The sequence below is a fragment of the Coccidioides posadasii genome, chromosome 2, assembly GCF_018416015.2.
Source record: "Coccidioides posadasii str. Silveira chromosome 2, complete sequence".
NCBI classification, from domain to species: Eukaryota; Fungi; Ascomycota; class Eurotiomycetes; order Onygenales; family Onygenaceae; genus Coccidioides; species Coccidioides posadasii.
Genome location: NC_089408.1, coordinates 2,767,274 through 2,782,079, shown reverse-complemented (window position 1 = coordinate 2,782,079; position 14,806 = coordinate 2,767,274). Strand labels below are relative to the sequence as shown.

The window sequence follows — 14,806 nt, the reverse complement described above, 5'->3', positions numbered from 1 at the left end:
TTCAAGGCGCGACTCCTTCCTAATCGAGTAAAGGCTTCTGGTTTTCGAGCAGCTCAGATCCAATGTAGGGCTTGCCCGACTCTGTCAGTATGCGGAGGTCTGCTTTGAAGGTATGTGCTTCACTTCCATGTCCGCTGGTGTGCGCGACTCGCTTAGCTCAATTCTACTAGGCGCTACCATGCAATTGTTGCCGTCTTCGATCCCATGCCCGCTCAGCTGCGTGGATCCCAAGCAGTCTGTACTTCCGACCACAAACTAGACAGTTTAGCTCCGCTGTCGCTCTTTTAAATGGAGACAATAATGGCGTGGCCAGTCCCGCAGCCGCTGCTGCAACGCCGGCGAGCGCAGTGTCACCGAAACCCACGAGTCCCAAATTTGGCTTCGGGGGTGGATGGGGGAAACCTACCTTTGGGTCTGGAAGCCAGCTCACGGTTGATGAGATGAATCAAAGAGAGCGAGTCCTTGCTCAGCGCAAGCTGGAAACTGCGCGCATTCCTCCCAAACCTGCCGAGAACTGGGGTAAACAGACGAACCAAGCACGTGTCAAGCAATCTACCCAAACAACGCCCAATGCCAACCGTTTTAGAATTATATGGGGAGGCTCTAAACGTGAACGTGATTCAACTTTGGCAACTACGGATAGCCCACCGCGAACGGACGGTTTTGGGCGCGAAAGGAGACCTCCAGAAGAGTCCAAGCCTGCGACTGATTCCGGCCGTGCTTATAACGGACCTGGCTCTAATACGGGATTCGTATCGTTTATGCCTCAGCGGGGCACAGGAGACTCTATTGGCGTCCATAAGGGCCCTGCATCGGGATCGTCCGAGCGAACCGCATCGAAATCGAGCTCTGTTGCTGAACGTGAAGCGAGATTTCGGGACAACGGAAGTGATACATGGGGATTTACTAGGTTTCGAAAGATTCTCCCCGAACCTTCGGATATGCCCACCCCTGGGGAGACGGGACCACAGGTGCCACGTCGTGAAGCGCCTCCGCCCTCTAAGCAGCAAGACGTAGCCATCTCGTCGCCACACAATCAAGATTTGAGTTCCTCTGCAGAAAAACGCCAGATATCAGAGGTTGAAACCGATATACCGAGTGCCGTACAAATTGGCGCTGCCGAAGGAGCCTCGCGCGCTCCTAGGCAGCAGAAAAAGAAGGACAGATGGAAGTCAACAAAAGAGCTTGAGGCTAAGGAACAAGATTTTTTTGCTACTTCTCGCCGGTTTGATTATGATTTGGATGAAGAGTTTGATGTTGAGGATGACGATGGTGCAGGACGGGCCCGCCGTCGGCGGAAGGAGCGTAAGAAAGAGAAGGAAGCACAGCGGCGCGCACAAAAGGATAACAACACTCCTACCCCTATATATCTCCCAGAATTCATAAGCGTTGCCAACCTTGCCAATGCATTGTCAGTGCGACCTTCGACGTTCTTGGAATCGTTGCAGGAGCTTGGTTTTGAGGAAGCGACTTTCGACCACGTCCTTGATGCCGAAACAGCAGGTCTTATTGCTGCTGAATACAACTATGAACCTATATTTGAGACTAATGACAATGATTTGGTGGCTCAGCCCATTCCGGAGGACACGTCGCATTGGCCGTCACGACCTCCCGTTGTTACGATCATGGGACACGTTGATCATGGCAAGACTACAATTTTGGACTGGCTGCGAAAATCTTCTGTTGCAGCGTCAGAGCATGGAGGAATTACCCAGCATATCGGTGCATTCTCTGTGATGATGCCTTCAGGCAAGCAGATCACTTTCTTAGACACTCCAGGTCACGCAGCCTTCCTTGAAATGCGAAAACGTGGTGCAGATGTTACCGATATCGTTATCCTTGTTGTCGCCGCAGACGATAGCGTCAAGCCTCAAACCATCGAAGCTATCAAGCATGCTAAACAAGCAAATGTCCCAATGATCGTGGCAATAAATAAAGTTGACAAGGACAATGTCAATATCGAAAGAGTGAAACAAGACCTTGCTCGACACAATGTGAGCGTTGAAGACTATGGTGGAGATGTACAAGCCGTGTGTGTTAGTGGCAAAACAGGACAAGGCATGCTGGAATTGGAAGAAGCAGCAGTAACGCTGTCCGAAATGCTTGATCTTCGAGCTGACCATGAAAACAATGTTGAAGGTTGGGTTATCGAGGCAACTACCAAGCCGGGAGGAAGGGTGGCCACGGTACTAGTCCGGCGAGGCACTCTCAGACCTGGCGATGTCATTGTTGCTGGAACTGCATGGGCTCGAATCCGTACCTTAAAGAATGAAGCTGGTGTAGAAGTCAAGGATGCCCCGCCAGGAACCCCCGTCGAGGTAGATGGCTGGAGAGAACAACCACTGGCTGGGAATGAAGTTCTTCAAGCTACAAGTGAGCAAATAGCAAAGGATGTTGTCCAGCTAAGACTTGAGAAGGAAGAAAATAAACAGCTGAGTGGCGATATGGAAGCCATCAACGAAGCCCGCCGCGAACGCCGTCAACGAGCAGCGGGGGCATCGCAAGAAGAATCGAATGACGAACTTGCGGAGGGCTCAGATGATAGTGCGACATCTGGTTCAAAGGGTATCCCTTTCATCATTAAATCTGATGTCTCGGGTTCTGCTGAAGCCATAGTCAATTCTGTCTCCGCCATTGGAAATAACGAGGTCTACGCCAATGTCCTGCGTTCTACCGTTGGCCAAGTATCAGAGTTTGATATTGAGCATGCCGCTGCTGCAAACGCACACATTATATCATTCAATCAAATCGTTGATCCACAACAATCTCGGCTTGCAGAATCCAAAGGCGTCAAGATTCTGGATCATAGAGTCATATACGAGTTGATTGATGACGTTAAGGCGAAACTGAGCGAACATTTACCTCCCAACCTAGTACAGCGTGTATCTGGAGAAGCAGAAATTGGCCAGATTTTTGAGATTACGCTTAAGGGACGACTAAAAACCTCGATCGCGGGATGCAAGGTAAAAAATGGTGTGATTACACGTGCACACAAGGTCCGAGTATTCCGGGGCAAAAATAAGGATGTTGTTTATGATGGTCAGTACCAACTCCTCTCCAGGGCGGTAACCCATGTGCTTTGAGCCTATCCTTACGTGACCATAGGAACTATCTCGTCTCTTAAAAATGTAAAGAAGGATGTGACCGAAATGCGGAAGGGCACAGAGTGCGGTATGGCATTTGAGAACTGGACCGAATTCCAAGTGGGCGATCAAGTCCAGACATACGATGAGATACGTGAGAAGAGACATCTTTGATCAACTCCTATCTCAGCAATGCATAAAAGGGCTAGACAAAACGTTTGGATACAATGCATGGTAGCATTATCCTCCCCGGTTCCTGTTGAACCTTTTTTTCCCTACTTTCTTTTTGGATTTTCTTATCCGTCAGGTCTCTCCTCTTCGCCGCTGCTAGGACTGTCATGCATTGGGAACCCAGGGATACTTAAAATATATCGCTTTATACCTGTACTTATAGATATGGAACGGAAGGGCTGGCATATGGTTTGGCATCTAATGTGTTGAGAAATTTGTATAAATATTCTACGCAAACTGCCAGGCAGCAGGGAAGTGGTACAAAATCACAAAGCATTGAGATTGAAAACGGTGTCGTACGGAGACCATCATTAGAATATACTAGAAAAAGGGTGTGAGTCAGGCAGGAAAATTTTCAATTTCAAACATTGGGTTTTCCTTCAAGGACAATTATGTCAAACTCGAGCTGGACAAAACCATACGACTCTATGCACGCAGTCTAGAGAAAGCACAAGACAAATAACTAGACATGGGGTGTCATGCAAATATGAAAGGTCAGGTCTTCATATCCATCATGCCAAAAGGCCCCCTCACTGGCGACTCATGTTTAATGACAAACAAGAAAAGACGAAGAAGAGCAGTAGGACCTGGAAGAACTGAAGATAGAAATCGAGACAATCGTGTCGAAAGTAACAGAGTGATTCTTAAAAGTGTTCACCTCTGCTGTATGCCGGGTCAGTACTAAGGGTCCTTCGAGAGTTGGTCAATATTTCTCTTCGCCGTCAGGATTGGTTTCGGGGAGGTTGAAACGCACTGCTTTCTTCTTTCTGCCTCGCCCTTTGCCGGCTTTTGCAGCTGGGGATGCGGCAGGCTGCACGACAGTGTTGTGGCATGTAGCTGTCCCCTCCTCCTGGGCCAAAGCCACCGCCTTTGCGGCGGCTTTTTCGGCTGCTTTTTCAGCTGCTTTACGTCGCCGTGTTTCCCAGGCTTTCTTAACCCGCTCCTGTGTTTTTGTCTGGTCTCGGTCGCCCGCAGAGGTGGCTCGACTCCCCATTTGGAGCTCTGGGTTGACGCCATTGGGTTCTGCATTCATCGGCTCTTGGTCTTTCTCAGACTCTTCGGTAGTAGTGCCTAGAGTAACTCTAGGCTTTTTAAGCGCCACTTTAGGTTTCTTCTTCGACGGAGCTTTCATCCTAGCGGCCTTTTGTTTCTTGGGGGTGCTTGCAGTAGCTGTTTTTTTACGTGCCTTGCGTGCGGGCTGCGCTGGTCTCGGAGTGGTCTTCCTGGATGTCCCAGGAATGACAACTATTTCTGAAATGGTTTTTCCTGATACATGGGGATGGACAGGCCCACCCTCAATGCTAGGAATTAGTGTTTCTGCCGGAGTGGCTTTGTAGGCTTCGGCTCGTTCCTCAGATTCAGGCTGCGCTATCGGTGGTGTATTGGATGCCGAGGAGGGCTGGTTGTCGATTGTTCCGTCATCATCGTTAGAGCTTGAGCTGGAAATTGAACTAACTCCTTCAGCTGTAGTCTCCGCCTGTGGGCTGTTAGACATCTCTCGATCCGAGCAGGCAGGAGAGCTTTCGGGGCTTTCGAAAACGCATTCTTCAATAAGAGATTCATCCGGCTTCAACCGCGCAATCGACTCTTTGCTGAGATGGTGCTGGTCGCGCTGCCCCAGCCAGTAAATATCAAACGTGTCCGATTGCAATACCTATAAATATTAGTGGAGCCATATAACACATGCACAACTCAGCTTTTCAAGGAGATTGAAGGAAAAGGTAGCCTTACCAATGCGTACCACGAAACGCGATATGCTGACGGAAGAGAAGATTTCTCGATTTCTTTCAGAATTTGCATTTCAATCTGCGCCCGAGAAATCTTGTGGCGTCTTCCTCTGGTGATATAATCAGTAACAACGCGGTTTGCATGGCTCAGGTATATCTGGTGGAAGAAGTTCGTCTGCGAGTTTGTCAAGAAAAAGGGGAGATTAGTTAGTTTTCATGGAATATCTTCTGTTTGCGAGGAGTTGTGAAAACAGACCATTTTGAAAATCTCAACAAACAGTCTTGGTGCGAGTAGCGATAACAAGCCCTCAGAACTGGATCCTGTGGAACAAAAAGAACAATTAGGGGTTGACTGCAAATGAAACTACAAAGGAGTTGCAAGAGAGGATGTATAAATGGGATCAGGCAATTTTTTAATGAAGACAGAATGACCACAGCCTGGACTGGGAAAAGAATGTCATAAAAACCAGCTTGAAAGAAGAAAATGAGTAATGAAATTGGTATCACAGGGAACGCGAAAGCAAATTTTGCAATGAAAGGTAGGGGCTAGGACTGTGATAACACAAGGCTTTGAATAGCGGTAAATACTGTTTGTTTTGTTTTGGTAGCAAGTAGAATCACCACTATGCGTATGTTGACTCTAGAATGTGTTCTTAGTGAATACATTGTCCTCATGGGTATCCACGGAAGTGAGCTGAAAATATTCATTCAAGAATTGAATGGCTCGTGAATAGGAAAAAGGAGAAGGGTACTTGAGTGCCAAAAGGAGCTGATAGCACCATTCACACCAACCGGCCAAGCAGGAAGGATGCTGCCTATTGAGCAGATACAAGCAAAAATGAGACATAGAAGAGAGAGAAATAACTGTACAAGATTATGAGTAATGCATTCTCATACTAGTCATCAAATAAATAATAGCACACTAGGGGATTGATGATGAAGAGAAATAGATGGATCTCTGTGGATATCATCATTTTAGGGAGTGCAATATTTTTTCAAGCTATCTTTGTCAAAATCCAGTGGACACCATTGATATACTAAAAAAACAAGTAAAGATCATATCAAGACATTGTTAACAATCATCAGTATGACGCCAGCATCAGCGTGATTGCCATATTAAATTGACATTTAATGTGACAGATGTTGAAAGGTGTGAACATAGAGTCGAACTTTTAGAGAATTGTAGGAAGGCTCCAAAGGAGAATATTCTTAGGCCTTTTTAATATTATGTTCAGGAAAAAAAAAATCTGTATACATGGGGTATAAAATAGTCGCATGTCAAACTGGAAGAAATTAGAGATAGAAACGATACCAATTCATGGGTCGATGGGTATAAGTGTGATTGGCCCAGAGTCCGGCTGGCTTTGTGTCGTGGTGACGGGTATTATACTAATCTGTGGGGGTGGTGGGGCAGATGTAGGTGCAGAACCCAGTGGGATGTCCGATTTAGGTGAGACACTGGGGGGATTTGGGGGTATCGAAGGAATCGACGGAGAAGATAAGGAGGAAGTTGTACTTGTGGTAGGCGAAGGAGATGGAATTCCCGACATGGTGAACAATGTGATATCGGAAACGTGCATCGTTGTACTGTCTGGACTCTCGGGACGGTCGGACCCGGGAAAGCTGATTGTTATAGGTACGTTGGGTGGAGGAGCAGGGCTTGAAGTCGATGAGCTAGGACATGGCCGTTTTGTGACAGTCTTGCGGACGAAGGTGGTGGAAAATGCACCAGTTCCCGTAATTGACGGACGAGTGTCATTCTTTCCAGCGATCGATGAAAGCATCGGGCTGTGGGTTGATTCCAGTTCGGGAGAAGCCGTCCCATCGCTGATCGAGATGATTGCTGGATAACCCGTCGCTCCAACGCCGCCAGATCCACGGATTCCAGACGTCGTTAGAAAAGCCGTCGATTGCGTTGTTGGGGAGCAAAGAACCACTCTCGGAGCTCCGCTTCCACCAGAATCCACAAACTCCAAGCAGACGGTGGCCTTCGCATCACTGCCACGAGTGGTTGAGGGAACCGAAGGAGGAGGGATTGTTAGAGTCACCACAACTGAATTAATGACAGATATTTGGGTTGGGTTGGAGGTCGTGCAATTTCTAAAGCCCGCGACACCATGCAGCCGAGGATTCCAAGGGAGACGACGTGTTGGGCTGCAAGAAGATGACGATATTAACGCCAATAGAACTGTGACCAAATCTTTTACGCGCATCCTGAAGAGAAACGAAAATGCCGACAGGGCCGTGAGCTGTGATGAAGAACGAAGAAAGGCTTCTGAGATCAAATACAACAATCATAATAGATCTATCATGATCTGCAGAAGAAAAAAAAAAAAAAATAAAAAGAGAAAACATGAAGAATAAAAAACAGATTCTTCAAAGGGAAAAAAAAAAAAAAAAGGAATAAAAGCTGCAAAACGGGGCCCTTTGACCATCGGGCGGGGGATACCTGATGGTTTCAGGTTATTTTGATACATTCCAACTGCGCGTCTAATCCAGCATGCTCCTCGAATGTTTCAACAGAAGGTGTTTCACAGCATGCGATGGGTAGCAGTTCATCTTGGCCTGGCGCGTAGGTCATCCCTTCGAGGTCGCAGAGGTGAAGTCGTCGCAAAGTGATGGCAGTCGTTGGTGAAAGGTCGATTTCATTGGCCGGCGGCATTTAGCGCGAACCTAAAATTGAAACAAAATGCACTAGCCAAAAGCAGAATAGCCTCTTATCGGCTGCCGTATGCGTACTATATACGGAGTACTCCGTACATGAAGGCACTCCGTACGGAGCAGTGGATGTTGTTATTCCGTACTCCGTACATTTATGTGGTCTTATTGTGCCTCAGTTGCTAGGTCAAGCGGACGCGATACCTAAACAATAGCAAAAGAAATTAAAAAATATGGTATATATAGATAATCCAACTTTACCAGGGTATGTGTGCACCCAAGTCTCCCAATCATATATACTGTCGAAGTGAAATTTACTAACGCGCGTGTCCTCAAATATTACCCCTTATATGCAAAAAAAGAGAGAAAGTCTTTTAAGCAGAAACTTTGAAGCTTGGACCAGTTCCCTTGAATCCACGAATCTTTCCATCCCAACCTTTCGCATCTCCATAGTATATCATGCGGTAGGTGCCGCTCTGGACCCTCGGAGAGCCGATAGAGTAATAGTCGTTCTCAATTTCCCATTCGATGGTAACCGCACTGGAGCTGAGTCCAGGGCTCTTGCGTCCCCAGTGGTACACCAAATTCCAGTCCGAATCGTCACGGACAACCTCCCATGTGTTCCGGCCGGTCTGCCGTTCAACGGCGGCAAAAGTGCCTTCAAGTCGGAAGTTATTCCGTGGATTGGCAGCCACGAACTTAGTTTTAACGATATCACCGGGCCGGAACACCTGGTCTGAAGATGGGCCCGAAAGCACGTCTCCGAAGTTCTTCTGGATCGGTGGTGTATCCAGGACGACGGGAAGGATAAAAGACATCGATCGATTGGTGTTGACCTCCGGGCTCGGGCCTGGTGGAACAGGTGGCAAAGAGGTCGCGTCTTCTGCAAGATTGGGGAGATAAGTGAGGGTTAGATTTACATGAGCCGCAAGCGTGTGTGGGCCGTGGAGAGTCGAGGCACCCTCGTAGCGTTGGATGCCGTATTCCTCTTCAGTGGTGATATAATGGACATAGGTGTTTGCTGGGCCGCCCAAGAGAACGATGGGTTCTGAGATATCGAGAGCATGTTTGGCGGTTTTCGCCACAGCTTCCCTCCAGCGACGACCAGCCATCGTCGAGACTTCCCCGGAAGACACGATGATGACCACCTGACCAACGCGGAGAAGCTGGATGTCCACAATATTTGGCGTCCATTGGTAAGGGAAGTGAAGCTCGCCCACGTCCAGGAGAATTTTCTTTGGGCTGTGGCACTCCTTCTGCTGTTTAGTTGGCGGATGGAGAAGGTCTCTGGCAAAGTTCCAGAGCGGATTTCTCGTGCTTGGAGAGTCTGTGCCATTTTGGGTGAAATCAAAGTACCCCGGCCCGTCGGTAGTTCCACCAGCAAAAGCAAAACCAAGGGCAGCAGAGCAAGAGGTCAATTCTCTGCTCTTGTTGAACGGTGAGATGAACTTGTATTTGGAAAAGTCTTGGAATGTGTGGAACGAAGAGACCGCAGACGATCCCCGGACGGTCTGCCGATCCATCTTACCATAAAGATTCAGGGCAGCGAAAAACTGGCGCCGACCAATTTCGAAGCAGCTCTTTGAACCCTCGTCCTTCTCACGGAAGAAGGGCCCGCGTCCGTGGCATAGAACCGCTTTTCCATTGCATGTACTGTCCTCCTATAAAGACGGATTAGTATGCTGAGATGGGGGCAGAACTGTTGTTTCTTGGGAATACATACGAATTTGCAGGGAAGCCCAGTGTCCTCGCAAAATGCGCCCTCGATGTTTGGCGAGACATCTCCAACGGATGATTGAGAAAATCCAGCAACGAAGTCTTTCGCAAACCTGTGATCATGTCGCACGCCGCGTTCGAAGAGGTAGGAAGCGACTCCCTTGTTATCACCTGATACAAGAGTATTGTTTCGGTACAGCGAGGTCCCGTGCACCGAATAGAACGTGAGCACGCCAATTGTCTTGTCGTCTTCTTCACGGTCAAATCTTAGGAGCGAAAATTGCTTTTCGGTGTCTCCATTATATCGAGCCCGCTCCTCCTCTGGATTTGCGAGATATGCGAACGGACTTCTGTTGATACTGGTATTGTCAAGCTGGCCCGACGCGAAGCTCAGTCGCCCAGGGGCCAAGGATTCATGTGCTCTTTTGATTGAGAGGATCGTACCATCAACGATGGCTTGATAGCTCTCTTTGTTGAACCCGTTAGTGCTTATCTGCGGGATCAATGAGTTCAACCACGCTCCAGGGCCTGCATGCGAGTGTGTTCCAGTCAGGGCCAGGTTGTGCTGACCATAGTGGACGTACTCGCCGCCAAGCTCGGCAAGGCCCTTCAGGATTCCGTCCCTGATGGCTGTATCACCAGCGACGGTATCCAAGACGATATACACAAATCTATTTTCTGGATTCTCGCGGCTTCCAACGATGAAAGCGCGGGAATAGAGCCTCTGGCGAAGTCCGGAGCCGACTTGCTCCGAATTCGCATAGCCCATGAAGATGATCTCGGCGACAGGCCTGCATCTCTGCAATAAGCATACTGGGGGAACAAAACAGCGTTAATTTCCTGGCTGTTTGCAGCGATCGACGTACCCAGTAATGTCGGCCTTTCCCACGCCGAGTAGATACACATCGTCATCGATGTCACCATACCGTGCCCTGCCAGCCCTTTGGCTCGAGGGGAACCTGAGCCATCTTCGCTGCTGCGAGACACCGGGGTTGGAGAGGAGTTGGATCACAAAAAAGCTTCCAAGAAAAAAGCTGACAAGGCATGTAATTATGCCGAGGCGGGCCATCGTGTAACTCCGTCACGATCGGTAGGCAGGCATCCGGAGAAGACCGCCGAGAACTCGAGACCCTTATTCTGGCAGTCCAGATACAGGATCAATATGGGCCACCCACAAGATTTTGTAGTCGGCCCATTCGGCTAGAGAAAAGGGGCATATCCATCACAACCATCGCCATGTGAAGATGCACAGGGGTAGTTGTGGGGATCGCCGGACGAAGAGGAGGCTAAATCCCCAGACCCCCAGAGTCATGACATCGCGCGCAGGCTTTGACTTTGCGCTAGCAGCAAGCTCCCCCGCTGGCGGAGAGTGTGCTGCCGCCAACTTCGGGAAGTTTGAATAAAAACAGCCGCTGCTAATTGGCCGGTGCCGGTCAGGGGACGATGCGACGTGCCGTGTAGTGCGCTAGTCCCGATACGGCTAGGGCAGCAGTGCTCATTAGATAAGCGCGTCGAGCTTTGCCCGTTCGCCGTCCGGATGACATCCAGCAGCTCCATCCCATGTCTGGTGTCGCTGTTCACGAGATACATATATTCATGTCGATTGTGCGCCTGACACCTAGTGTCCAATAGTCTGCAAAGCTAGACATGTCGCTAATCGACGAGTTCCATGATTCCCTGCCGTGTAGGATCCTTCCATCCACTCACTCACTCACCCACTTTTTCTGCTATCCCGGTGGATATCTATGCTAATAACCCTCATCCTCTTAAGACATCGACGGTGAAATTGCTCCCGAAGTCCGCAGCGAAATAGACAAGCTTATCGCTGTCGAATTACCAGCCGGGCACCGAACCACCCTCCACTCTTCGATTCCAACGCTCCCAGAACCAAAGTTCTCAGCCCTCATCCAGAGCGAGCTTGAGCGCAAGGCCAACAGCCGCCCCATAACTGGCGGAGTAGACCTGTCCAGATACGAAGCCCCAGAAGTGCCCTCGACCGAAGGGAAGGACCAAGCAACCATCCTGAGCGATTGGCGCGAGACTCTACGAAAAGCGTACACTGCTAGCTCACATCTATCTGCAAGACAAGAGAATCTCTCTCTGCTGGAGGCCCATGGAAAAAATGCGTGGTTGATTGGTAATGCGCAGCTAGAGGAGATTCTACGACAGGTCGAGAAGGAAATACAGGAGACGAAGCAGGCTACGGATGAGGTGAATAGGGAGAGGAAGATGAGACAGGAGACCGCGAGGGGCGAGATCGAGGGCTTGGAGGATGCCTGGAAACGCGGTGTTAGCGGAATAATTAACGTGGAGCTCGCCGCAGAGAAATTGAGGATGGAGATCCTGGAAAAAAGGCGGCAGCAGGCAAGGTCTTGAAATGATGTTCGAACCTTCCATTATTTTACACACACAGTTTTCAGGCGTGGCCCAACCGATGCTGGTATCCAGGGAGCCGTTCTCTATACCAAGGCCACGTCAGGGTTGAAATCTATAGCCTTCGGGTCGGTGGCTGACGTGCCGATGTTGCTTCCCCTTTTTGAAGGAACGCTCCGTGCAAGCTGCAGCCAGTTACAGGGAGTATATCTTCTGTCGTGGCCCAAACACCGGCAGCAAGGTTAGATAGTTACACTTCTACCAAGTCGGTGGGTGGTGCTAGTTTGAGCAAGAGGTTTGTCTCACAAGGGTATTGTCATTCCCACAGCATTACCTGTGGCCATTGCTGCTCTGAAAGACCCGGGTACCTTAACCTACGTTTAAAAAGGAAATACTACTCTTCACAGTAGGTTAGTGAAATGGAATAGAAATGCATTCTTCAGTGTGTGTTACCTTGTGGCTACAATGCGGATCTGTCTAGTCCAATCCACAAAACTGGATTCGAAAATCTTTGTGCGACAAAAAATTCCGAAACAAGGTAGGAAGTTTCCCAATATAAGGATGCGATCTGCAAGAAAATGATGTCATTGAAGGAGAGTGATAGGGGGTGTTATAACAATGCTAGCATGAAGTTGACCTGATTTCTGGTTGAAAGAAAATTCCCCTTCTGAGTTGGGTTTCCTGTAGACATCTACCTTCCGGTAGCTATATGCCATGATGTACGGAGTACTCCGTAGTAGTTCTATATTTTGAACTCTTCGAGCTGGCTCATACTCTGAGATTGGCCTTGTTCATTCAACATCCAGTCTTGCATACCCAAAAACATTCATTGTTTCTGTATACAGGAAATTAGAAAATGCCAGATCAGAATTTTGTGACCACCAAAATTTCTTTATTGGTTAATTAACCATATTATAGGGCCCTAGCTGCTATCTGAGTCCAGGGGAACTTCAGAATTTCTCACAGCTGAGCAAAGCAGTCAGCCAAAAGTTAAACTGGGATGACAGATCAGCCCAACTGGCGTTAGAAAATTGGTAAATCATATCATTTCTTCGATGGGGATGAAGAAAGTGTCCCCTGAAATTCGCATCCGAAGTTTTTGCAAAGGGCCAGTTAAATAAATACATACAGATCTTACACTGATGTATGAACTTGATTTTTGCTGAAACAGTGCCACTGCATTCCCTTTTTTCTTTTCTTTTTTGCAAAGACTTACCCTGAGTGGCAACCTTCTTCGAGACAACTCTTGTTTATCAAATTTATCAATAGTGTCGACAGACGCTTTGGGGTTTCATAAAGTGAGGTACCTAAGTGAAATGTTAAAGGCATGAATCGAGCATTTTATAGCCAAGATGTATTTCGACATCTCCTAGAAAAGGGCCGTATCGGATATATTGACCCTACCAGCAGCAAGTTGCTGCATAGTGGTGAGATTGCTGTATAGAGTCGGCGGAGTGATTGCGAGATTTGAGCTCTACCCATCGACCATAACATTGGTGTCTGGCTTGAGGTGATTAGAGCATGTTGTGTGTATCGCTGATAACCCGGTCAGCTGCTTTCATTGCATACGTTGTTTTCAGACCCTTATCTAGTGGGTATGATGAAGGCAAACGTGGCAAAGATCATAGCGAATGGTTAGTCTATCCGCTAGGTAGGTACATTACTCTATCAAAAATCTGCGAGCGGCTCACTCCTGCCTCACCCGGCCGTTGCTGCTTTAACTGGGCGAGCTGGGTGAGTCAGGTGATCACATCACCCCTTCAGGGTGATTCGCTCGCGCGACCTCAACTCCTCATAAACTCAGTCCTCCTCTGCAATCCTTATTCGGCCTATTGCGCTCCCGGGCAAGGTGCTCCAGCAGCCTGCCTTGAGCGAGATCCTCCACCACGCCCAAGATGCTGCGAAATGTACACAGATCATCCAGAAAGATGTCTCGATCATCAAAAACTCCGTTGGTTTCGGCACCGCTCCACTTAACACAACCAACTTCAGTGGAGGCAGAGCAGCCACAACCTGGGCACAGGTGGCCGTCAAAGGGCCCATGCCACCTCCGCCGGTCCCCAACAGCACGCATACCATCAAGACCCAACCCATTGTCACGGCATACAAAGACCGAGCGATAACAGTCAGACTCAAAGACCATGGAATCGCCCAACGCTTCCGGGCGCTCTCCGCGGTCAAGATAAGACAGCAAGTAGAGACATCCATCCGAAACCACACGGCCACCAAGTCGGTGGCGGTGGTGGCCGCCCACCAGCTTAAGAGCGGCGACATACAGGTCTTTACCTCCTCTACAGCAGGGGCAGCGAAGCTCAAAGAGAACAAACAATGGGTCAGCAGTCTTGGAGAACACGCAGAAGTCATCGTGCCAACCTATGGAGTGATCGCCCACGGCATCTCAACAAGCACCATCAACGTCAAGGACCAGAAAGCAACCATCCAGCAAATACTTGCAGACAACTATACAGTCATCCCCAAGGCAGACATTTCATTTGTGGGATGGCTCACCCGGGAATCTCCCAACAAACGCGCATCCTCAATCGTGGTGGAATTCACAGACCCAGAAATGGCCAACGCCATCATCTATGCAGGGATGGTGTGGGACGGACAGATACACACATGTCAACTATATGACCGCGCCTGCAGAGTCAAGCAATGCTTCCGTTGCTATAATTACGGTCACATCAGCACTCAATGCGACGCAGCCCAAGCATGCGGCTATTGCGCCGAGCTACACGAGACCAAGACCTGCCCACAGAAGGGAGCGGCAAGCTTCACTCCCCGATGCACGGTTTGCAAGGGCGCCCACACAGCATGGAGCAATTCCTGCCCAGCAAGAAAGAAAGAAATGGGAAGAATCGAGCAAGCCAAGCAGGTCCGGAACACCTACTGGCCAATGGTCCCCAAAGCCAAACCCCTGGACAAATCCCCGGAGAACAACAACCCACGGAAAAGAGCTCGTCAAGCACGCGAGCCCACCCCCGACAAAATTATCACAATAGAGAGCCCCCGCGAAGA

The 14,806-nt window shown here is 49.0% G+C and overlaps 5 protein-coding genes across 5 annotated transcripts; 2 read left to right on the top strand and 3 right to left on the bottom strand.

Annotated features, from left to right (window-relative positions):
- The first annotated feature begins 47 nt into the window (after positions 1 to 47).
- Positions 48 to 3,662, top strand: D8B26_003432 (uncharacterized protein). Its single transcript, XM_003068321.2, has 3 exons — positions 48 to 110; positions 171 to 3,039; positions 3,106 to 3,662. The coding sequence occupies exons 1-3, from the start codon at positions 90 to 92 to the stop codon at positions 3,255 to 3,257; spliced, it is 3,042 nt and encodes a 1,013-aa protein (XP_003068367.2). The 5' UTR covers positions 48 to 89; the 3' UTR covers positions 3,258 to 3,662.
- Positions 3,663 to 4,017: 355 nt separating this feature from the next.
- Positions 4,018 to 5,300, bottom strand: D8B26_003431 (uncharacterized protein; the record flags this gene model as incomplete). Its single annotated transcript, XM_003068322.2, has 3 exons — positions 4,018 to 4,968; positions 5,046 to 5,216; positions 5,298 to 5,300. The coding sequence occupies 3 exons, from the start codon at positions 5,298 to 5,300 to the stop codon at positions 4,018 to 4,020; spliced, it is 1,125 nt and encodes a 374-aa protein (XP_003068368.2).
- Positions 5,301 to 6,357: 1,057 nt separating this feature from the next.
- Positions 6,358 to 7,254, bottom strand: D8B26_003430 (uncharacterized protein; the record flags this gene model as incomplete). The annotated part of the gene is made up of 1 exon (XM_066124148.1): positions 6,358 to 7,254. One exon carries the CDS (start codon positions 7,252 to 7,254, stop codon positions 6,358 to 6,360), a length of 897 nt encoding a protein of 298 aa, XP_065980226.1.
- A 677-nt stretch (positions 7,255 to 7,931) lies between these two features.
- Positions 7,932 to 10,546, bottom strand: D8B26_003429 (uncharacterized protein). Its single transcript, XM_003068323.2, has 3 exons — positions 10,282 to 10,546; positions 9,423 to 10,206; positions 7,932 to 9,360 (listed from the first exon to the last, which is right to left on the bottom strand). The coding sequence occupies exons 1-3, from the start codon at positions 10,482 to 10,484 to the stop codon at positions 8,074 to 8,076; spliced, it is 2,274 nt and encodes a 757-aa protein (XP_003068369.2). The 5' UTR covers positions 10,485 to 10,546; the 3' UTR covers positions 7,932 to 8,073.
- A 433-nt stretch (positions 10,547 to 10,979) lies between these two features.
- Positions 10,980 to 12,222, top strand: D8B26_003428 (uncharacterized protein). The gene is made up of 2 exons (XM_003068324.2): positions 10,980 to 11,099; positions 11,187 to 12,222. The coding sequence occupies exons 1-2, from the start codon at positions 11,063 to 11,065 to the stop codon at positions 11,789 to 11,791; spliced, it is 642 nt and encodes a 213-aa protein (XP_003068370.2). The 5' UTR covers positions 10,980 to 11,062; the 3' UTR covers positions 11,792 to 12,222.
- The last annotated feature ends 2,584 nt before the right edge of the window (positions 12,223 to 14,806 follow it).

Excerpts from the sequence above, each read along its gene's own strand:
- D8B26_003432 (XM_003068321.2), top strand. The coding sequence starts at position 90 with ATGCGGAGGTCTGCTTTGAAG. Across the intron at positions 111-170 it reads TGCGGAGGTCTGCTTTGAAG|GCGCTACCATGCAATTGTTG; the intron begins GTATGTGCTTCA and ends CAATTCTACTAG. Across the intron at positions 3,040-3,105 it reads TAAGGATGTTGTTTATGATG|GAACTATCTCGTCTCTTAAA; the intron begins GTCAGTACCAAC and ends ACGTGACCATAG.
- D8B26_003429 (XM_003068323.2), bottom strand. The coding sequence starts at position 10,484 with ATGGCCCGCCTCGGCATAATTACATGCCTTGTCAGCTTTTTTCTTGGA. Across the intron at positions 10,207-10,281 it reads GGAAAGGCCGACATTACTGG|GCCTGTCGCCGAGATCATCT; the intron begins GTACGTCGATCG and ends GCAGAGATGCAG. Across the intron at positions 9,361-9,422 it reads CTGGGCTTCCCTGCAAATTC|GAGGACAGTACATGCAATGG; the intron begins GTATGTATTCCC and ends CCGTCTTTATAG.
- D8B26_003428 (XM_003068324.2), top strand. The coding sequence starts at position 11,063 with ATGTCGCTAATCGACGAGTTCCATGATTCCCTGCCGT. Across the intron at positions 11,100-11,186 it reads GTTCCATGATTCCCTGCCGT|ACATCGACGGTGAAATTGCT; the intron begins GTAGGATCCTTC and ends CATCCTCTTAAG.